The following is a 23,092-nucleotide window of genomic DNA, read 5'->3' on the forward strand; positions in this document are numbered from 1 at the left end:
CCAGAAAATACATCTCCTTGTTCAATATCTTTCCTGTGTGGTAGAATCGCATTCAGCAATTATCTTATAGTTTGTGGACATGGTATGAAGAAAATAAAGCCTGCTGACTTCATATATTTGCATTAACATGATCTATTGTTTCATTTTGAATTTTTTTTTTTAATCAACTTTTAACATGTAATATCCTCTTTTCTAGTGAGATTATCTATTTTTTCAGAGAAAGCAAATGTTATTATTCTTGCAAACAAAATATTATATTAAACACATATGAGTATAAATAGATGTTTTAAAATATTGTCCTCTATGGAATTCCAATGTCATTGCTGTATATCATGGTGGTGTGGATCAGTGAATCGATGTCTCGTTCACTTTTGGCATACAGCTTGATGTCATCCACTTGATGTCAACTCTGCTTCCTTGTCCCAACTCTGGTTAGCTGCTAAAAGTCATTTTTTGGACATCACTCAGGTAGCCAGCAATTTAAGGAGAACATACAACTAAACATGTCACTCCTGCTCCGATTGGGGGGGCAGAAAATACTGGAATCCAACATTGTTTTGCAAAGTTACACATCGATTCAATATTAATTTAGGTGATATCCAACTGTTGTAACCGGGTGTCATTACTACTGTAGTGAATTATAATTTTACGTTGGCTACACTACCTTCATCTGCACTGTCTGGCTAGCTATGGGTTTTTCGAGAGTGTGAAGCCCGTGATCCTGGCCTGCAAAGCCGCAAACAGGCTACATTTATTACAAATATTGTTAATACTAAAGGAGGCTGAGGAGTAACAAAACATCTGAAACAAATGAGCAGAAAGGTGCAGGAGGGACAGGTGAGGAGGCCATACTGCTAGCAAGTTGGCTACATTCAGGATGACTGAATGTAGTGTAAAGCACTTTAGGGTCCATAGGGACTAAGTAAAGGGCTATACAAATACAGGCCATTTACCATATCTAATATTAAGTACAATTTTGATTACGTTCAGTTTACAATATTAAGTAAATGGAACAAAATTTTGGATTAACTGACCATCTATATTTCAGTTACATTGACCAAGCATGTCAGTGTTATTTACTCAATTTTTTCATGTTTGTGTAACAACTACAATTATTCATTTCAACTTAATATGTTTAAGCTTTAGTTATTCAATTGATCAAGTATATTGAACAGATTTTTAAGTGTAAAAGTGTTGCCTCAAAAATTTTAAGTAAATGTCAGTTTTAGTCTTTAGATTGTAGGATGATCAGCTTTCAGCGGAATGCTAAGAGTATTATTCTGCATTGACAAAACAATGCATGACACTAAAGGTATTGGTCGATTAATGGATTGTATAAATCAAACCAGTGAGCTCATTTCACAGCTTACCCCTCTATCCCATTACCAACAGGCAGTAAACCATATTTCTGGTTATCATACTGTCCTTAAAGTTATATATTTTTTAAAAGATTTCAATACATGTTTATATGGAAATAATTAGAAATAATTTAAATATGAGGATACATAAATGAATTTATGAAGATGTTGTTACACCCCAGCCCAGGAAAAACCGGCGTGCAACATAAGGAAAATAAAAATAAGGAGAAATGCCCCCACACTCCCTGCTCTCAAGGAAGACGAACCAAAAAAAACAGCTGCCACGGATTTCACAACAGCCAGTCAGTTTATTAAGTCCCAAAAGGTAGCGGGCGTCAGGGTGAGCATGGCCAAAACAACAAACAAAAACTCTAGAAATGAAATGCAGCTGGCTTACCTTCACAGAAAACCCCAAAAGAAAATTACAGGTGTCTTACCTGCCTCCCTAACCAAAAACAGGAGAAAAGGTTCCCAAAGAAAAATGGCTTCTCACCCCTACAGCTACCAAGTTAAAAAAAATATTGACAACTATTTACATCTATATACAACAAACTATTTACAACACGGCAAACGCTTCCAGAACACAAATTCACACGCAGCCACATGCACAGTTCGTTGGGAAAAGGAAGTAGGCGGGACGTGCCGGTTAAAAAGGGTCCTCATTTATAGCCGGCCTCTCCCAGTCCTCCACCAATGGTCAGCCTCCACCTGGAACTCAAATAGCAGCAATAACACAGGACACAAACTATGCCACCCTCTGGTGTGGCAGACAAAAAACACAGTACAAAAAAAATATCCATAACACTGAATCATAACATACCCCCCAAACCAAGAACAAACTTTTCGTCCTGAACAGAAAGTTTGATTCATGATCTAGACAGCGCATCAGCCATGACATTATCTAAGCCCTTCTTGTAACGGATTTCAATGTTAAAGTCTTGGAGGAGTAAAGACCAGCGCATGAGGCGTTGGTTGCTGTTCTGCATCCGAGATAAGAACACAAGGGGGTTGTGGTCAGAAAATACCATTGTTGGAAGAGGTGCTGTAATGTAGCTGGTGTTTTATGATTTTTTTTTGAAAAGAAACAGACGGGATGGTCAAGGCCATGTTCATCCTCCTGCAGGAGCACTGCACCAGCCCCCAAAGCACTCACATCTACCTCAAGCTTGAAGGAACGTGTAAAGTCCAGGGCAGCAAGTACAGGAGCACTGCAGAGGAGAGCCTTGGCAGCTTCAAAGGCAAACTGACATGTCTCTGACCACACGAATGGTGACTTAGGACTGGCAAGACTGGTTAACGGGGCTACTACCTCAGAGAAGTTTTTGCAGAACCTGCGGTAGTAACCGGCCATGCCTAAAAAACGACGCAGCTCGCGACGCGTTTGAGGAGCTGGGAAGTCTAATATTGCCTGCACTTTTGCGGCAACATGGAGGACTCGACCCTGTCCTACTTGCTTGCCTAGGTAGGTTACCACAGCTTTTCCAAACTCACATTTAGCCAAGTTTAGTGTCAGAGAGGCATCACGCAGGCGGTCAAATATTTTGCTAAGGGTTTTGAGGTGTTCAGTCCAAGTGGATGAACAGGCCACTATATCATCCAGATACACTTCACAATTTCTGACTCCATGTAACACAGTGTTCATCAGTCGCTGGATGGTGGCTGGGGCATTTCTTAACCCGAACGGCATGACGGTATACTGGAAAAAATGGTCAGGCGTAACAAAGGCACTGATTTCGGATGCACGGTTAGTTAACGGAACCTGCCAGTATCCCTTTAGGAGGTCAAGCTTGGTCACGAAGGTTGCTGATCCGACACGGTTGACCAAGTCATCCATGCGTGGAAGTGGGAAAGAGTCTGGTTTTGTAACAGCATTTACTTTTCGGAAGTCATTACAGAAACGGGAGGTTTGATCGGGTTTTGGGACGAGAAGTGATGTTGAGCTCCAAGAGCTATTACTGGGAAGAGCAAGACCATGGTCAAGAAGATACTGGACTTCTTGCTGCATTATGGCATGCTTAGTGGGATTTACTCTGTATGCATGTTGCTTTATGGGCTTGTGATCACCCACATCAATATCGTGACTTAGCACATGCGTTTGAGTGGGGATATCACCAAAAAGAGTTGGGTAATTTTTAATGAGCTCACGGACATCAGATTTGGCAGGATCAGACAGTTGTGCTAAATAGACATCCAAGTCAGCTAAGATTTCAGAGTTCCTCAGACGCGCACCAGAAACAGAGCTGTGCCTGTCATCCAACCCATCATCGCAGGGACTATATAAGGGTTGAGAGACGGACACCGACACAATAGGTGACACAGCAGGTGACAGACTAGAGTGTTCACGACCAACATACTCCTTCAGCATGTTGATGTGACAGACGCGACTTTTCTTCTTACGATCAGGGGTTAACACAACATAATCGGTTTCACTTAGTTTGCGCTCAATGACATACGGACCGGAAAACTTTGCCTGCAGGAGAGAACCAACGACAGGCAAGAAAACCAGCACACGATCACCTGACTGGAACATGCTAGTGCATTACGAGCAAAATTGCAGGCATTATGCAGCCTCTCTCTAAACAAACTAACATAGTCCAGAATGTTTTCTCTTGGACGATGCCTATCTGAGAGAAATTTCTCTTTCAAAAGACGTAGAGGACCACGCACAGTGTGGCCAAAAACTAAATCGGCTGGACTAAACCCCAAAGACTCCTGGCATGTCTCCCTGATGGCGAACAACAGTAGTGGCAACACCTCATCCCACTCACGGCTTGACTCAGTGCAAAATTTGCGAAGAGTTTGGTGGAACCTTTCTAATGCACCCTGACTCTCTGGGTGATACGCACTGGAAGTGTGATGGTTAACACAGAGCTCTGTCATGACCTGGGCAAGAATTCTAGACATAAAATTTGTGCCCTGATCTGTTTGGATGCGTTTAGGCAGTCCAAAGGTAGAAAAGAACTTAACAAGTGCTTTCACAATCCCACGGGTTTTTAATGAGCGCAACGGAATGGCCTCAGGATAACGGGTGGCAGTACACATCATGGTGAGGAGGTATTGGTTCCCGGACTTTGTTTTTGGAAGAGGACCAACACAATCAACAATGACATGCTCAAATGGTTCCCCAACGACTGGGATGGGTTTTAACGGAGCTGCCGGAATCACCTGATTTGGTTTACCAGCAAGCTGACATGTATGGCACGAGCAGCAGAATTTTACTACATCAGATTTGAGACCAGGCCAGAAGAAGTAACGGAGGACACGGTTGTATGTTTTTGTGATTCCCAAGTGACCGGACATGATGTGGTCATATGCTAAGCTTAGGACCTGGGAACGGAATGACTGTGGAACAACAATTTGCTGCACTCCCTCAAGTGTGCAGCCAGAACTGGGAGTCCAGTAGCGCATCAGCATCCCATCCTCAATGAGGTAAGATGCAGATTTCCCACACTTAGGCTCTGTCACAGAAGCCCAACAAGATGACAAGCTCTCATCATTTTTCTGGGCTTCTATAAGCTTGTTTTTATCTACTGAGAGTATCATAACTTTCTCATCAGGCTGAAGCTCTACTGACACAGTGGTACTTTCACAGTCGGGTGGCGAGCTTGTTGGATCTGAATCACTTAGGAAAGAGTCGCTAAGATCGACAAACTCTCCATACTTGCGTGCCTGTGCACGCGTCACAGCACACACAGGAAACAAAGAATCACAGTTTGCTGCGGCGACATCAGAGGCACTTATGTCTGCTATTGGTGTTTTGACTACCTCGGGCAACGGAAAAACTTTGCATCCAGCTAAATCATTCCCGAGAATGATGTCAATGCCCTCAACTGGCAACTGAGGTCGCACCCCAGGTTTAACTTCCCCTGATACGAACTGTGACGACAGCTGCACAGAGTGCAATGGCACGCATGGCAACCCCCATTTCAACTCCCCATACTAACACGTCGGCAGTGTTGGTCAAGTTACTTGAAAAAAGTAATCAGTAACTAATTACTGATTACTTCCCCAAAAAAGTAATCCCGTTACTTTACTGATTACTTATTTTCAAAAGTAATTAATTACTTAGTTACTTAGTTACTTAGTTACTTTTTAAAAACACGATTTACAACCTGAATAGGTGATAAAGCGATAGATCTTTCAGCCCAATTCTACTTTTTCTACAATCCATCATACAAAATGTAATCAAATGGAAAAGTCCCTTTTTAAAACTTCTTTTATTAGTTTTAATCTTTTAACTTTATGCATCAAGCAAAAATTTAATTATATGCAACATTCTCTGACTGGAAGAAATTTGTTTTAAACCTATTTAAACCTATTTTCTGCACATTCCAGCACATAAAATATATATTTTTTGTGTGTTTACACTCAGTCTTTCAAATAGATGCAAGTAAAACACAGCAGAAAATAAATAAAGTCAAAGACTAGCGGTCCTTTTGCTCTATTTTCACCTGTAAAGCAGGAGTGGGGTAGGCGGAGGTTTACCCTGGTGCAGGGGTGCCGCAGCGGTCAGTGGAAGAATCCGCGAGTTTCTCTGTGAATTTCCCATTACGTCATAGCGCACTCGATGCTTGCTTGGAAGTTTAGGGGGTTTTTTTCGCTGTAAAAAGAAGTTTTTTTCCCACGCACAGCAGACACTAATGTTTTTGTCACTTTTTATGGAATCAAACTTAAAATAAGGTCAGTACTTCCACGCTTTAAACGCTGCACGCTCATACTCTCTCCCGCAGTCGATCCATTGTTGATCTGCACACAGCTGTTGTCACGAACGTCGCACTTGCTTACGTCATGAGACATTCTCGCAAAAAATCACGGTTTTAGTAACGCAGTAACGCAGCGTTCCTACGGGAAAGTAACGGTAATCTAATTACCGTTTTTGCAATAGTAATCCCTTACTTTACTCGTTACTTGAAAAAAGTAATCGGATTACAGTAACGCGTTACTGTAATCCGATGCGTTACTGCCCATCTCTGCACGTCGGCGCCACAATACGATTGGGCTGAAAAAGGTAAAATACCCTCACAAATGAGTGACTGTTTTGCCTCAGTGTCACGCAGAATGTTAACAGCAACTTTCTTCTCTCCTACCACCAAAGAAGCAAAACCTTTTGACACGAATGGTTTGAACTCGTCATCTATCCTGTCCTTTTCAGTTTTAAGTACAGTCACCCCTTATAAAGCATAAGGTTTGGTTTGCAGCTGGTTGGGGAAGGAGATTTAGCCTTCCTGGACTGCTCCTTTCTCTTAAGAACAGGACAGGCAGCAATGAGGTGTCCTTGCTCATGGCAATAGTAGTCAGTTGCTACAGATCTTTATTTATATAGCACAAAATCACCACAACAGCCACCTCAAAGGGGCACTATATTGTAAGACAAAGACCCTACAATAATACAAAGAAAACCCAACAATCAGATGACAACAATTAGCAAGAATGGTGATAAGGGTGGAAAAACTCCCTTTTAACAGAAAGAAACCTCTGGCAGAACCAGGCTCGAGAAAGGGTAGCCATCTGCCATGACCAGTTGGAAGTGAGTAAAGGGAGGCAGAACAAAAGACACACAATGGAAGAGCACCAAAGATGAATAATAATTAATGATTAAATGCAAAGTGGTGTATAAACAGAGAGTTAAAAAAAGCCCAGTGTGTCATGGGAAGCCCCCAGGAGCCTAGCTCTATTGCAGTGAGAGGTTTCAAGGTAAACTGATTCAGCCCTTTATTTAAGCCTTATCAAAAAGGACAGATTTAAGCCTAATCATAAAAGAAGAGAGGGTGTCTGGCAAGAGCCTGTGGAAACAGAGACAGCTTACGGGGACGGCTGTCCATAGAGGTTGCGATCGGAATCATGGGAGCTTTGCAACAAAAGGAGAAGCAATTACTGACAGGTAAAGGAGCAGATGAGTAGGTGCTGTTGGCTTACATGCAGGACAGACTGGGAAGCTTCAGGGAGGGTTTCTGTGGGAGAATCCAGAGAGAAAGTGTGAGAGGAGAAACGGTTCTCTGAGTTTCCAAGAGCGTCTTGGCTGGCATGAGGACAGGCAGGCAAAGCGACAGGTTGACGATTTCCCTAGTGAGCTGATTACCAAGGTGGAACAAGGAAGCCAGCGCTGGAGAGCATACAACAGGTGGTGAGTCCAAGGTGGAACTGTGTGGAGACCTGTACAGTTAAACACGAATAAAGGGCGAGGGAAGAGTGGAGCGTAGATGAGGCCTAGTTACCAAATTGGATGGAAGAATGAACTGGCAATGAGTAGCAGGCAGCACTGGCTTATATAGTCCTCCTGTAACTGACAGCAGATGGGGCTCAGGTGCCACGCAGGCAGCTCCACCCGGGAGAATAGCCAGGGAAGCATCCTTTTTTTTTTTTAAGGCCATTAAGAGTTTGGGGGTTTTTTTGCTTTTACTCAAACATTTTCAATATCATTATTGATTTTACTGATTCTTTTCTCTCTTTAATCACACTCTAGATCTTGTTTTAACATATGGCATAGAAACTGAACATTTAACAGTGTTTCCTGAAAACCCTCTCCTGTCTGATCATTTCCTGATAACATTTACATTTACAATAATTGATTACACAGCAGTGGAGAGTAGACTTTATCACAGTAGATGTCTTTCTGAAAGCGCTGTAAGTAAGTTTAAGAATATAATCCACCCACTGTTATCATCTTCAGTGACCTGTACCAACATAGAGCAGAGCAGCTATCTGAACGCTACTCCAACAGAGGTCGATTATCTTGTTAATAATTTTACCTCCTCACTACGTACGACTCTGGATACTGTAGCTCCGGCGAAAACTAAGGTCTCAAATCATAAGTACCTGACTCTGTGGTATAATTCTCAAACACGTAGCCTAGTTGATACCCAACTTTATCTTTCCATGAACCCAGAAAATGCGCACAATTTAGTTAAAGTGTGGGAATATCTTAAAGATACAAAGACATGGATCACTTCTAATTTTCTGCTTCTTAATTAAGATAAAACAAATCATTGCACTCTGTTTTTATTTACATTTTACAGTGTCCGAAATTTATTCTGCCAACAATTCCACTGCGTTCAAAGTTTTGCCACTCCAAAATTGAGTATCAATAAATTCAAATTCAGTTCTGAAACTGTTAAGAAATGTTATAATTTTTGAAGGAAGCATATATAAATAAACAAAAAACAGTCACAAATATTTGTCAAGGGAGAGAATTTCAATATCTCTACCCTAACCCTCAAGTTCAGCCCCACTCCACTTCATGTCTCCTCCTTTATGCTGCAGCTATAAATATTTACGGATCGTCTCATTTAGCTGAGAGGAAAGCAGCTGAGTAAAATGTTATGTGTAATTTATTAGCATCTAATGAAAAGTTTAAGTTTGAATATTGTATATAAGTGCTTGCTGTTTGTTCTTTGATTAATCTGCTCATTTATTAACAGGTGGCTGAGAAAGAATATGTCATAATGAGGTAACATGTATTTGTAAAACATTATTTAAAGAACTGAAATTTCTTTAACCTGGTCAAATACTCTTTTTCATATCAAAAAGAATCATCCATAACATTATTATTGAATTGTCTTTTTCACTGTGGGATATTGTGTGGAAAATGGAAAACTCAAGTGAGATTGTGTCATTTGTGCTGGCTGCTTATGGAAATGTTGGGGAGTTAAAATACCTGTATTTTGTAATAATATTGTTCTGGTACCTCTCTATATGTGTGGCCAACACAGTCCTTATTGTGGTCATACGTGTGGACATACAGCTGCATGAGCCAATGTATATACTGCTTTGTAACTTATGTGTGAACCAGATAAACGTCAGTGCATCGCTGTATCCGCTTTTGCTCTCACAGATGTTTTCAGACAGCCATGAAGTGACCCTGCCGTGGTGTTTTCTGCACATGTCTTGCATGTACATAAGTGGGCCTGCTGAGTTTTGCAGTTTAGCAGCCATGGCTTATGACAGATATATCTCAATCTGTCATCCATTACGCTATAATGTCATTATGAACACAGAGAGAGTGTTTTTCATGATTCTGTTCGTGTGGATATATTCATTCCTTAGTGTAATACTATCATTCTCATTTATCTTCAGTTTGAAGTTTTGTGGAACTATTATTGAAAATGTGTATTGTAACCACAGATTAATACTTAGACTTTCATGTTTCGTTTCAGTCCATAGCTTTTTATCTGATATATTATTTCTGTTTGTGAGCTTTTTCATACCATTCACTCTCATTTCAGTGTCTTATGTGAAGATTTTGGCAGTTTGTCGAAAAACATCCACAGAAAACAAGCAGAAAGCTGTGACTACTTGCGTCCCTCAGATCGTCTCTGTGTCAAACCTGTTTGTTGGCTCAATTTTTCAGTGTATCGATTCCAGTGTTATAGTTGCTCGTCTACCAGTCCGTATAATTTTATCTATATATCTTTTCATCTGTCAACCAATGCTGACTCCATTTCTCTATGGATTTAATTTGCCCAAGATAAGGCAATCATGTAAAAAGCTTTTGTTTAAGAAAAATCAATAGCTTTGTTCACCAGGAGACTTTTCTCGGGAATCTCTGCTCTTTGGGAAACTATCCACAATCATCTTATAGTCTGTAAACATAAAGAAAAGAACATCTTTTGATGTGATATTTATTTACAATAGGCCAGTATCATTTAGTGCATGTGATGGGTTTTTTTTTTTTTTTTTTTTTTGGGGAGGGGGGACACTTTCCACTTTGCTCCTGGGATGTGTGTGATGCTCACAAACAAAACAATGTATTAAACACATGGGTATGAATACAGTGATTTTTTTCTTAAGAATAATTTATTTAGAATAAACCATCAGACTAATTTCACAGCTTAACCCTCTATTCTATACCGTTACCCTTGACAATTAAGATAAGGAACATTTTTCTTTTGCAGGGTTTTTTCATTTGGGAATAGCTTTTGATCCTCTTTACATCCTCTAAGGTTATGAATGTTGAATAACTACATAAAAATATTTCTGCTTATTGTAAGCTTGATATAGACATATGTCTTATGGGGATACAGCTTATATATTATAATAACAGCTCTAAACACCAACACTGCACTTTATTAGACTTGAATCGTGATATACTTGGGATTTAATCACATCAGCTCAACACAAAAATATGTTGCATCCTTTAAATGACCAGGTCAGCAACAAAGGTTATAGTGAAGCCACAGTTACACAAAGGCATAAGATGTATGTCTGCAAGTATTAACTAAATATTTATGTGTGCTACAACATGGACATAATAGTAAATGTGCTTAGGTGAAATTGACCTTTCAATAACCTTATCACTGTAGTCTGTTAACCAGCAAACTAGTCTATGCTGGTAACTAGCAGTTTTCCCTTTGTCAACCTAAATTAAAGGCTAGCATTAGTATTTGTTGGCATCAGTCAAAAAGGTCTGAGGCTAAAACTAGGGTCTAAAGTAAAGGTATCTGTAAAACACGAGTCATTATTCAACTTATGAGACTCCCAAATTATTCTTTCCTGTTTATACCTGTTAAGGCAGACTGAACGGACTCAGGTGTGGACTAAGGGAGAAAATGCATTGAAGGTTTATTTACAAACACCAAGTGAGTTATATACAAATGTGGGGAAGTCCGGGGTTCTAGGGATCCACAGAAAGGGGGGTAGAGGACATCACACTTGACCGTCGATCCACACACCACGCTCCTCTTCAGCCACAGCACAAGCTCCACTTCTGACACGCCACGCCACTCTGCCAAACACTCACGCTCAGGAATCCAGGGGAGAGAAACAAGGATAGGTCCAAGAAATCTATACACAATAAACAGACGATGAGATCAGAACCAGGAAATCAAAGGAAAACACGAGAGAAGGTTAGAGCTGGGGCTACACAAATGTGAGGGGGTTTTTTTACCTTATTTTTGTTTTTAAGAAAAATAAGAGCCACATATGACGACATTTGTTTAAAATTTTGATAGAACAGTAGCAATATAGTGTCCTTGTAAGTAGATATCAGGCCCTTGTAGAGCAAAATTGAGTATTTTGGCCTAAATAACCCAAAATGTGATGTCCACATATGTGGAGTACCAGGATAACAATCCACAGGTGAGTGATTGCTGCAGGAGCGTGGGCCAAAGGCAGGCCCAGGAATGTAATCGAACTGTTTATCAGAGGAAAAATGTGATTTTTGGGGGACACTCAAGCCAAGATTAGCTGTGACAATGTTGGTTTATGACCAGCTGTTGCTATTTAGCCAGCTCTTGTCAGCTGTCCAGAGACAGGAGGGTTGCATGTGTGATCAGCTGACGATAAATCAACATGTTTTTGCATGTTTTCGTGTGTCAGAGCCCTGATTTAAGTTCAGGAGGTGAAGCTTGATGTGAGAAGGAAGAAGGCAGTGTGTTATTAAGATGCCAAATGCCAGTCTCTTTCATTTCTCTGTTGACGATGACCACTTTGCTGATGATAAAACATATATATGATCTTTCATATCTTGAGTCTGAAAGTGCAGGCACCAATTTAAATAATGCAAACAACTTCTCCTCCTCCTTCGGCATGCTACATATGTCACTGGCAGGGCTGGACTGGGACAAAAAATTGGCCCAGTGACCACCTCCACAAACTGCAAACTCACTCTTATGTATTTTTAAGAATTATAAGTTTTGAGAATGCATTTGTTTGCTGGAAGGTGTACTTACACATTACTGTGTCTATATTTATGAGTACAGTGTCCTTTTTCTCTGGAAAAAAAAAAATCAAAAATTACTGACTGTACCTTTAAAATAAAACATGTCAACAAACTGCATGTATAATTCTACTGACTACTCATAGATGCATTCAGCAGCTGTGGCCACCAGAGGTCAGTACTACACCTGGCATTGGAAACCTGAGTGCTGGGATAGAGGTAGTTCCTCTGAGCTGCCTGCTGGATAGTTTGAGAACAGCTCCTCAGGAGGTAAATCAAACCGTACTCACAACATTTGCAGTACTGTGGCATTTTTAATATACAAGAGTCGACCATTCATTTTCTGCTTAATGGCATCACAGTGTTGCCTGTACATCTTTGTTAGTGTTTGTAAAGTTATGCCCATGCAAGAAAAGTATTTTCACTGTCAGGCCTAAGTGTCTACATGATAAGTGAATGTAATAAAAGCTGAGCTGGCTGCTGGGTAGTTTAAGGATTGCTGAAATAGGGAGTAAATCACTGCATCGCATAGGACAGTGTTTGTTCTTGTTGAATTTTTAATATACAGGGTGGGCCATTTATATGGATACACCATAATAAAATGGGAATGGTTGGTGATATTAAAGTCCTGTTTGTGGCACATTAGTATATGTGAGGGGGCAAACTCCTCAAGATGGGTGGTGACCATGGTGGCCATTTAGAAGTCGGCCATCTTGGATACAACTTTTGTTTTTCCAATAGGAAGAGGGCCATGTGACACATCAAACTTATTGGTAATGTCACAAGAAAAACAATGGTGTGCTTGGTTTCAACTTAACTTTAAACCGGACTTTAATATCACCAACCATTCCCATTTTATTACGGTGTATCCATATAAATGGCCCACCCTGTATACTATTACAAGTCTGGATCTTTAAAGTCCTGCTTAATAGCTTCACATATTAACTGTTTATGTTTGATAGTGTTCTGAAAGTAAGAACCATGCACTAAAGGCCTCTTTCAGGAATTTTATGATTTATTTTAAAAAAAATAATGGCAAAAGGAACCAACACAGCATAATTCTAATAATTTCTTTCTATTTTTTTTCCTTTTTTGTTTGGTTGGTTGTTTTTTTGTTTTTGTTTTTAATTCTGTGGTAGCTGGGATACAAACACCAAAATCACCATTTGCCATTTCACCACACAAGGGAAGTTTTGTGTTTCTGCAGCAATATAAAGACTAAAAATAGTTCCAAAAAATAATTTTTAGTGGCTGAATTTTATGTTTAATTAATTTCTGACTCCAGTGTGAAGTCCAGTGTGCCGGCTCAAATCTGAGTATCAAGCATGAATTTTGTTTGGTATTTGTCTAACAATATAAGTTTTAGCTATAAACAAGTTTTTAATAGATTTCTAAAAATATTTGTCTTTTTTTTGCTTTTATAACAGGTGGTCTGATAAATATGTTGAGAACTGTACATTGCTTTATTGCGTCTTCAGTCACTTTCAAACAGACCAGCAAACAGTTCTGCTGCATCAAGTTTAGATGCATTTTTTCATATGAAGGGCAGTTTCTCTCGATGTTGATACTTGCATTCCCAGTGTTTATTTAGTCTGCAGATCATTATGTTAGCATCAGCCAGCTTTTCCCATTATATGACACTCCTGGGCTGAGACTACTGATGCAGTGAATGAATGACCTGATGCAGTATATAATATATGCTTTCCACAAACCCTAAGACCCAACACTTAGCCTTCTCATTTGAGAACCACTGACTAATATAATGCTTTCTGTCCCTGAAAGGGTTTCGAGATGACTGGGAGACATGATTCCCATTACAACCTTACTGATATCAGCAGATATCTCTCCCCGTCTTGCCTGAGAATGAACCATTGTGTCCTTCTGTTTGTTTGCATGAAGAGTAAACACAAATTAATACAGATTGTTTAGAAATTCAGGATGTAAGAATATTTATATTTGGTCAGAAAGTTCTGTTGTTCTGTTTGAGAGTCTGGACTGTTGACATGCACATACAAACAAGTCATGCACCAAGTTCAACAAGAACTGAGTGTAAGCACACTCAATTAGAATAACTTTCTCTTGTATGATTAAAGCAGCTAACTCTACCTCAGTGCTGTATTTAGGATATTTTTTTAATTATCATTAATCTTTGTAACTTTTGTTGCCCACTAGTTCACCAGATTCCTCATGTATATGTTTCCTAATCTACATAAACTAATGCCCATACAGCTAACTTTATTGTGGCGCTTTAGTATTTAAGTTAGTGAAGGCATACCTTGGCTGGGGTGATCAAAAATGACTTAAAAATATCCACATAAAGTGTGAAAACCTTCTACTTGTGCTGCTGACATTTGTTTAACAATACACGTGACTCACAGTTTGAGAATAAAACAACCCAAACTCAAGCCCAACTTTGACGGATTTCCAGGGTCAAAGACTGTAAGAGCTACTACATGCCCTTATTTGGTAAAATATGTTGTCATAACATGTTATGAACATTGACTGATTTAAGTATATTATTGTGTCATGCATACACAATACATCCAGCCTGAAAAGGCTTACAGCAACATAAAACCAGAGCCAGACTAGCACCATAACTTACAAATACTGAACAAATAATCCAACCTGAGATCTTTCCCAAGCTTCAGAAACAAAGGCCGCTGACTTATAAACACCAAAATTATTAAACAAACATTTCATTCAGTACATCAAAATATTTCTGGGGACTTTAACAGACACCTCACGGATTATATATGTTCTTTTCTCATTATAATAACAACAAGACAGAATAAAATGTCATTTGTTTGTTCACTTAAAGACCTTTGACTTATGAATCGCTTTGAAGTCACAGATTGCAGTGCTGTACTTTTATTTTACACTAAATAAACTTTCTGTTTGTAGATGTGAGATATTGAATATATTTTACATCACCATTTTGGGGAAGTGTCTGCCTCGAGGCCTATGCAGCAGTAAATCCTGCTTCTCCAGTTTGGGGTAGCCATGGTTCAGAGTTAAACACTACAATGCAGTGACTGCAAATGCTATAAAAAAGGGGGTTTCATTATTCCAACAACAGTGGCCAAGTCCTGTAAGAAAAAAAACTATGAAAAATTCATGATAGGAATTCTTCTGATGCAAACTAGGGCTGCCACGATTAGTCGACTAGTCACGATTACGTCGACTATCAAAATCGTCGACGACTGATTTAATAGTCGACGCGTCGTTTGAAGCTTTGTAAGATCACAAAAGCCGCAGGAATAAATAGTAGGATTTAAGAGTGTAATAACGGACTGAAACAGAAGATGGCAGCACTGCATGTACAAGGATGTGAGCTGTCGTTAAATCCCGAAGAAGAAGAAGTAGCTCTGTCCCAGAATTCATAGCGCAGCCCAGCTCTGTTTCCAACAATGGCGGCAGCTACTTAGTTTTACTATTACTCTTATTATTCTTTCTGGGTCACAAAATAAACGTTTAACATATTTTCAGGCGAGAATGTAACTGTGTAAATCTCAAATATCTGCTCAGTTTATCAAGACACCACATACTTTCAAAAGCGCTCCGACGTTTTCGGAGACGTCTGTTACCCACTAGCTCGATAGCTAGCCGGGGGCAAGGCTCACTAGAGCCCGTGAGAACACCGGACTCCCGGCAAATCGTTTTCAAACCTACCGCCGTCTTTCGCTACTCAGGTTAAACATGATATATAAGTCATTTAGATAACTTAAAAATGTTATTGTTTGGCTTTTTTTTAGTATTTTATTTGTTCCTGAGTAAATCGGTTTGGCTGAGATTAAAGTTATAGTTTTTACACAGCTGAATAAACGTCAAGCAGACAACTGATTATCAGAAGTGTGAGATGCTCGAGAATATACTCCGATGTCCCGTTGTATTTTAGATTGCAAGGAGTTTATTAAACTTCACCGAAACAATCTGCAAATTTCATTAAAATTTAATAAACTATCATCTTGTCTTTATTTTTAGTTAGCACGTACCTTAAACACTTAAAGCTGTAAGCTAATGATAGTTATATGAGAGCAGATGCATGCTGGTGCAATAAGCTGTACGTTTTACGTCCAATGGATGCATGATCTGATTAGTCGACTAATTGCAAAAATAATCGGTGACTAGTCGACTATCAAAATAATCGTTTGTGGCAGCCCTAATGCAAACAAACTTCACTAGATTTGAGTCACTGAAAGTGAAAATGACAAAATTGTTAGTTGGCTCTATTTTTCATGATATGCTATTAGGTCAGTTCTAATACCACAAGTTTTTAATTTAAACCAGAAATGAATAAAATACATTTTGACTCTTTTAGCAGCAAGAAATGTGCAATGCAAAGATCCTGGTACCCTACAGTGTTAAATATTTTAACAGGTTTGGTTGTGGCCAGAACTCTTTTAGGAATTCTTACATGTAAATTCTTTAAGTAGTCTTTAATAATAGTTCTCCAGGCTTCTTGAAAGACTCAAAGTTCTTAGTAAAAAGATTTAAAGAAACCATATTGAGTAGTATATTAAACAAAATGGCACTGAGATAGCTGTACCACACAATTTTTATTTTTTTCAATGCGATGCCCTATGACATCACAGCGATGCCATAACAAGCTTATGTCATCATATTGTAATAAAAACAGGCTGAAGTCAGCATGTTATAATAAAAACATCATGAAACATCAGTTTTACTATAGTCCTTGCCTTCTGGGGAGTTGCGCTCTTTAAATGTTCTTGTTCCATCAGTTTTGGCATGAAGCTGAAATGCAGCCCCAAATTGTGACAGAGCCTCCACCGTCTTTAATAAGATGGCCGCAGACACTCACTGTCATCCCTCTTTACTGAACTCCTCTGCACATACAGAGTGATAAACCCAAATTTGAAATTTTGGGTTCAAATCATCACTCCATAACTACCATCGCTGCTTATTTTCAGTCCAGCTCTAGTGTAATGTACCACATTTCAGTCTTTTCTCCCTGCTTCTGTTTCTAAAGAGTGGCTTCTTGACAACCATCTTTTCACAGAGACCATTTAATGAGCCTTTAGAAAACAGTAGCTGAATCAGCTTTGGCATTATATTTGTATATTCAATTAAAGAGGTGGAAACAAATGATGTGCTTTTATGACAGGATCCTAGTAACAAAGTGTGACGATACAATTAAATGTCGATTCTCTGGCAAGTTTTCTTGTTATGGGTAAACACATCACTGCTTCGACCCTTGAGTTAGGCATCTTTTTTGAGTGATTCATTGTTTTAAATGGCTAAACAAACTGAAAGCACATTGCTCTGAAAAATGAGTGAAAACACAGACAATGTCCAAAGAAAAACTTCACAAAACCTGGAGAACTAAAACCACCCAAATGCACTTTAAAAAATGACCAAAAAAAATCTGGCTTCTTGGAAGAAAAATGAAGAAATGAGCGATGGCTTAAGACTTTTGCAAATGTGGTAAAATTCTGATAAATAGCTGATAAAACTCCACATCCCACCTATACTGATATCTGTCTCTAAATGAAAGACCTCTTTAGACTATTTTTCTGATTCTAAAATTGTTACATGATGACAAAAGGTGAACTATCACTAAAAACCATTAAATAAATTACAAAATTTAAGCTCACAATGTATGATTAAAATGTATCTAATATGTTTACATAGCTGTAACATGTAAAAAGAAAAAAATAAAATATATTGGAAGAAGTTGCTAATCAGCTTCTTTAAGGGTCCAATTTGGATTCATTACATCAGAATAAGAAATAACAAATTTTATCTCCAAAGCAGAGACACATAAAGCAGATGTCATGAAAACACGACTCAGTCACTTGAAGGTTAACACTATAGACACAATTTGTAGTTTAGGACAAGTATGCAGGATTTTGATGGTTGAATACACACAGAAGCATGACTTCCACAAATAATTAAAGATTGAGTCTTTTTTTACCACACTTTACAGACATCTGTGCATTTTCCTTTTATTTTTGGGCCTTCTTTAACAAACTGATTCGGCTCTCCTGCCACAAGGGCAGCTATAGGAAATCTTTGATACCAGACAATGTCTCCATTTATAACTTTTATTACCTATTTATTTCAGGTTGAAAGCCATCATTAATTTCATAAAGGTTCTAGTGGAAAACAGATTTTTGTTAGTTATGTTTGTTTTTATGCAGGTCGCATGGTAATACAGATTTGGCCTGTGATTTTTGTGACATACTGGCGTTAGAATGATAAGTCAGCAATGACTCGAGCTGAGGTGTAAGTTTGGATCACCTGCCGTATCTCTGGATTTAATGCTTGAAGCATTGCCAATAAGACAGATTCATTAAAAATACGAATGGCAAGAACAAATCACAGAGGTCAACAGATTACAAACTTTATCGCTTTTTATTTAAACTGTACACATACATAAGGCTTATCTCATTTTAAAAAACAAGTTTAAAAAAAAAAAGAAGACACAAATATGAGTACCCCCCATAAATACATTATGCTTTTAAAAAATCAGTCTGTTTACTTGGTACCTTGCATATGTTGTGATAAAAACACTCGTATTCCTTCTGAAAACACAAACAGTGCAGTCAGCCTGGTAACACAGACCTGCTCTGCATTGTTAGGTGATGAGTGAAGTGAAACGTTTCCTAACTCAGTCCTACAAACAAATTGTACCCAGGCTTTGAGGTATGTGGTAAATTCACATGGGAACATTGGCATTTCCTATATACACACTGCTTTAACATATAATATGAAGACTGGTACAAAGTACGCAGTTTTAGTATTATTATTATAAGACAAGGATTCAGGACACAGTACCAATAACAGCTCTGTAATACGAGTCATCCCTCATTGCTGGAGCGTTCCCGTTCATTACTTATGTGTATGCATGTGTGTGACCTATGCAGAGAAAATGTACTGCATGGAAAGAAACAAAAGCTTCAGGCACTCGTCTGCTGCCTAACGGCTGACTCAGGGTGGAAACATGTTTTTCTGCTTCCCCACAATGACTCCAACTGATTTCATTACTCAAGTCTGAGAGGTCATTTTCTCATTTGACCAATGCTCTGCGAGGAATAGCGGCCTGCGAAGCAGAACAAATCACTGATAACTTTATTGCTATTGTCACCAATTACAGAGGCGCCAGCAGCTGTAATCCTTTCACTATCTTGCAAATACAATTCAGAGAACTGCAGTGTCTGTCTCTCGTCTTAGCTGCATCAGCATTTATGTGATGTGAAACCTGGTAATTGGTGTTAATGTCACAAAGAAATAACGTTTTCTTTTTTATTAAACCTGTGCGGTGTGATCCGAGTTCTACTGGCACCACTTACTAAAAGGCTTTACATTTCAACACTACAAAATGCTCTGTCCTGAAAATGTTTTATTTCAACAGTAACAGCATTAAGTTTCCCTACTATTGTATGAAAAGACTGCAAGTTATTTTAAAATATATATATATTAACTTGTTTTACTGCCCTTAGATTCAACACTGCTGAACTCCCACCTGGCTTTTACCTTTTGACTCTCTGCTACCTTCCAGATAAAAACCTCAAGTTTCTCTGTGTTTTGAGGAGTTTCGTGAGGCAGCATAGACACTAAAATCATAACAATTTAACAAAAGTTCCAACATGTTCAGTCTACTTGGGAAAAAGAGAAACCTTTAAACACTTCAAGTGAAATTACAAGAAAACCGGCATGAGTGTGTACAGTCATCTTAATCCAGGATGAAACAAAAACCCATAGCAGCCATTCGAATTAAATCTGGATGGGTTGAAATGGTGCTTTGGATGTCTTAAAGGATCAAACAAACAAAAAAAAAAAAGAAGAAAAAAGTCTTTTAGATAGGAGACCACACACAGAGACAAACAATGAGTTGGTGTGTCTTAATTACAGAGAGTGGAGGTGTATGTGTGTGTGGTCTCTCTAAGTGTTAGATCCAGGTCAATCTGTGGTGTAAATCATATTTTTTAACACTTAGGATAGATGTGCAAACAAATACATAAAAACTTCATTCACCTTCGGAGTGAACATTCAATACAGGAAAAAATATTTAAGAAAAAAAAAGGAAGCAAAAGTTTTGATTTGTGGGCAGCCACTTGGCACATAATGGCAGAGCTGGTGTATAAAACAAAAACAAACAGATTGTACTCTGCAAACTCTAACATGTGTATTAAAGCTTTTCAGTCTTTAGCTAAAAGCAGAGTAACTTAAAACGCCCCAAGTATTGAATTCACAGTCAGAGGGGGTGTGGCTGTTGAAGGGATCTGAACTTTGACCTTTTCTTGCAGTTTGCAGTCTTTTTTGTGACAAATTCTTAAAAGAGCTGAGAGGAAGTACATTCAAATAGTAATACAAGGATATAATGGATAATATGTGGGAAGTTTCATAACAAGTCTGGCATTACAGTCCAGTAATCATTATGATCATTTCGGCTAAAATCCAACTTTTTTTAAAAATGCAAAAGCAAAGATTGTGGGCAGAAAAAAGAGAGAGAAGTATAATGAAATTTAAGCCAGCTTTTGTGGCACCTGTTAAAAGTTTTGGTTGTGTTCAAAGGCCACAACCTTGTAACAGAAAAAAAACTGATCAAAAAATACATCCATAAGTGTGGTAAAATGAAAGCTATTCGACCTCATTCTCAGGTAACGTGAGCTCCAAACTTCACACCGTCGTCTCTCCGTGGCTGCCGTTACTGAGCCGCTTATAGAACCGCCGCCACGACTGAAGCGTTTTCCCGGACCAGACCCAGAAACCGGAGGTGATCCCGACTATCATGGTCATCAGGTATTTGATCATGAACACGGTGAAGTCCGGGGTCATGGGGGCGAAGTTGTGCACCGGGCACGGCACAGCGAAGCGCTTGCAGGTCTGCATGTGCCAGGTGCGCTCCCAGTGCTCCCTGAAGGCTTGCTCATAGAAGTAACAGGCGATCACGATGGTGGCCGGTACCGTGTAGAGGACGCTGAAGACGCCAATCCGCACCATCAGCTTCTCCAACTTCTCTGTCTTGGTGCCGTCGTGCTTCATGATGGTGCGGATCCGGAATAGAGATACGAAGCCGGCCAGGAGGAAGGACGTGCCGATGAACAGGTAGACGAAAAGGGGGGCCAGGACAAAACCGCGGAGGGCGTCCACGTTGAAGATCCCCACGAAACACACCCCCGTAAGGACGTCCCCGTCCACCTGGCCCATGGCGAGGATGGTGATGGTTTTGATGGCCGGGACAGCCCACGCGGCTAGGTGGAAGTACTGGGAGTTGGCTTCAATCGCTTCGTGGCCCCATTTCATCCCGGCAGAAAGGAACCAAGTCAGAGACAAAATCACCCACCAGATGGAGCTGGCCATGCCGAAAAAGTATAACACCATGAAAAGGATTGTGCAGCCCTCCTTTTTGGTCCCCTGAGCCACTGTCCTGTAGCCGTCCGGCTTGAATTTATCCACGCAGACTACTTGGTCTTCTAGGAAAAACCCGGCAGCATAGGCTACCGCCACCATAAAATAACAGCCAGACAGAAAGATGATGGGCCGCTCGGGGTATCGGAACCGTCTCATGTCCACTAGATAGGTGAGCACCGTGAACAAGGTACTCACACAGCATAGGATGGACCAGATCCCGACCCAAAGCCGGCCGAACTTTACCTCATCCTCTCGGAAGTACATGATCCCGGTTGGTTTGGTAGGTTCGCAGGGGGCTCCGCAGTCTTTGACCCCCATGAATCTGTAGCCCAGGTAGGAGGGCACTTCCAGCTGCAGCGGGCAGGAGAACTGGTGGTACTGGTTTGGTTGTGAAGGGTGGTTCGGTCTTGCCATTTTGGGAGGGGGAGTAATTGGGTCCGGTGCGAAGGGAGAAGAAGAGGAGGGCGGGGTGCCCGGTTCCGACGTATTCTGGCCGACGCAGATCTCCCCGGCTCCGTGGACGGGGAAAGCCTCGCAGCGCAGCCGTTCCGGCCACTGGAAGCCGAATTTATTCATCAGGGCTTCACATCCCTGCCGTGCCCGCTCACACAGGGACCGACACGGGGGGATGGCCTGCTCCAGCACGGTGCACACGGGAGCATACATTGAGCAGAGGAAAAACTTCAGATCCGCAGAGCATTGGACCTTAACGAGCGGGTAGAACTGGTGCACCTCAAGTCCGGCGTCCTCCTGGTTCGTGTGGCCCAGGAGGTTCGGCATGATGGTCTGGTTGTAGGCGATGTCGGTGCAGAGCGGGATGGAGATGGGCTGACAGAAGCCGTGTTCCGGGATGGATATTCCACTCTCACTGTTGTAATGCTGGGCAGAAGCGGGTGAGAAAAAGGAGAGCCCGCACAGCAGCCACATGATCCGCAGAAACACGGAGCCAGTGGTGAACCTGGCCGCCGCCATAGTTGAGGAGGAGGGGGGAGGGAAGGAAAAACTTTGATCCAAGTAGTGCGACTCAAAAATGGTGGAAAATGGAAAGAATTTTTCAATAAATGTCCCAATACTTAACTAGAAGTCCAAGTAATTTCAGTTAAAATGATTGTAATCGACTTTTCTCCCGTGTGTAATGAAGATAAATCCAAGAGAAACACTCGTCATGTCATGACTTCTTAATGGTCTTTGTAAGTGACTCCAAGCAGTCCACTCTGACTCCCGGTCCGTTCAAAAGTCCCGTTTTCTCCAAACAATGCAATTTCACCTTAGTCCAGCTTACTTAACTTTTACAACTACTTACTTTAGCGCTAAACGATGTAGGATAAAGGCGTAAATGCCTAGTATTTCCACTGTTTGTCGACTTTAGTTCGCGCAGCGAGTCGCTTCACATGCTGGGCGGTTGGAAGTCCGCAGGCTCGCGCTCCTCACTCTGTGCAGATTCCACCGGTTTCCAGGCGCCCATTCCATTCACTGGACCCCCTCCCCTCCGGCCGAGCGCGAGGCGCCTTGAAACCGCCGCAGTGTCTCGGCCAATCACCGTGTTTGTTTTCCTACAGCAATCGTTCCTGATTGGCCGTTGCACCCCCACCACAGGAAAATATGTTACAGTAATTACATTACACCAGAGATTTTAACAAATAATACCCAATTAATCATTTTTTTCTGTATCATACGATTTCGCCAATAATTGTGTGTTTTTAAC

The 23,092-nt window shown here is 40.4% G+C and overlaps 2 protein-coding genes across 2 annotated transcripts; one reads left to right on the plus strand and one right to left on the minus strand.

Annotated features, from left to right (window-relative positions):
- Nucleotides 1-8,943: 8,943 nt before the first annotated feature.
- LOC146370438 (olfactory receptor 10A6-like) lies at nt 8,944-9,867 on the plus strand. Its single transcript, XM_084954510.1, has one exon. It carries the CDS (start codon nt 8,944-8,946, stop codon nt 9,865-9,867), a length of 924 nt encoding a protein of 307 aa, XP_084810636.1.
- Nucleotides 9,868-18,365: 8,498 nt separating this feature from the next.
- Nucleotides 18,366-22,870, minus strand: LOC146370439 (frizzled-7-A-like). Its single transcript, XM_084908226.1, has one exon. The coding sequence runs from the start codon at nt 22,357-22,359 to the stop codon at nt 20,653-20,655; it is 1,707 nt and encodes a 568-aa protein (XP_084764352.1). The 5' UTR covers nt 22,360-22,870; the 3' UTR covers nt 18,366-20,652.
- Between the last annotated feature and the right edge of the window lie 222 nt (nt 22,871-23,092).

Source organism: Perissodus microlepis, chromosome 16 (genome assembly GCF_051167445.1).
Source record: "Perissodus microlepis isolate ML-2025 ecotype Zambia chromosome 16, ASM5116744v1, whole genome shotgun sequence".
Classification (NCBI taxonomy): domain Eukaryota; kingdom Metazoa; phylum Chordata; class Actinopteri; order Cichliformes; family Cichlidae; genus Perissodus; species Perissodus microlepis.

Bases quoted from the DNA above. Each gene is read 5' to 3' on its own strand.
- LOC146370438 (XM_084954510.1), top strand. From the start codon at position 8,944: ATGGAAAACTCAAGTGAGATTGTGTCATTTGTGCTGGCTGCTTATGGA.
- LOC146370439 (XM_084908226.1), bottom strand. From the start codon at position 22,359: ATGGCGGCGGCCAGGTTCACCACTGGCTCCGTGTTTCTGCGGATCATG.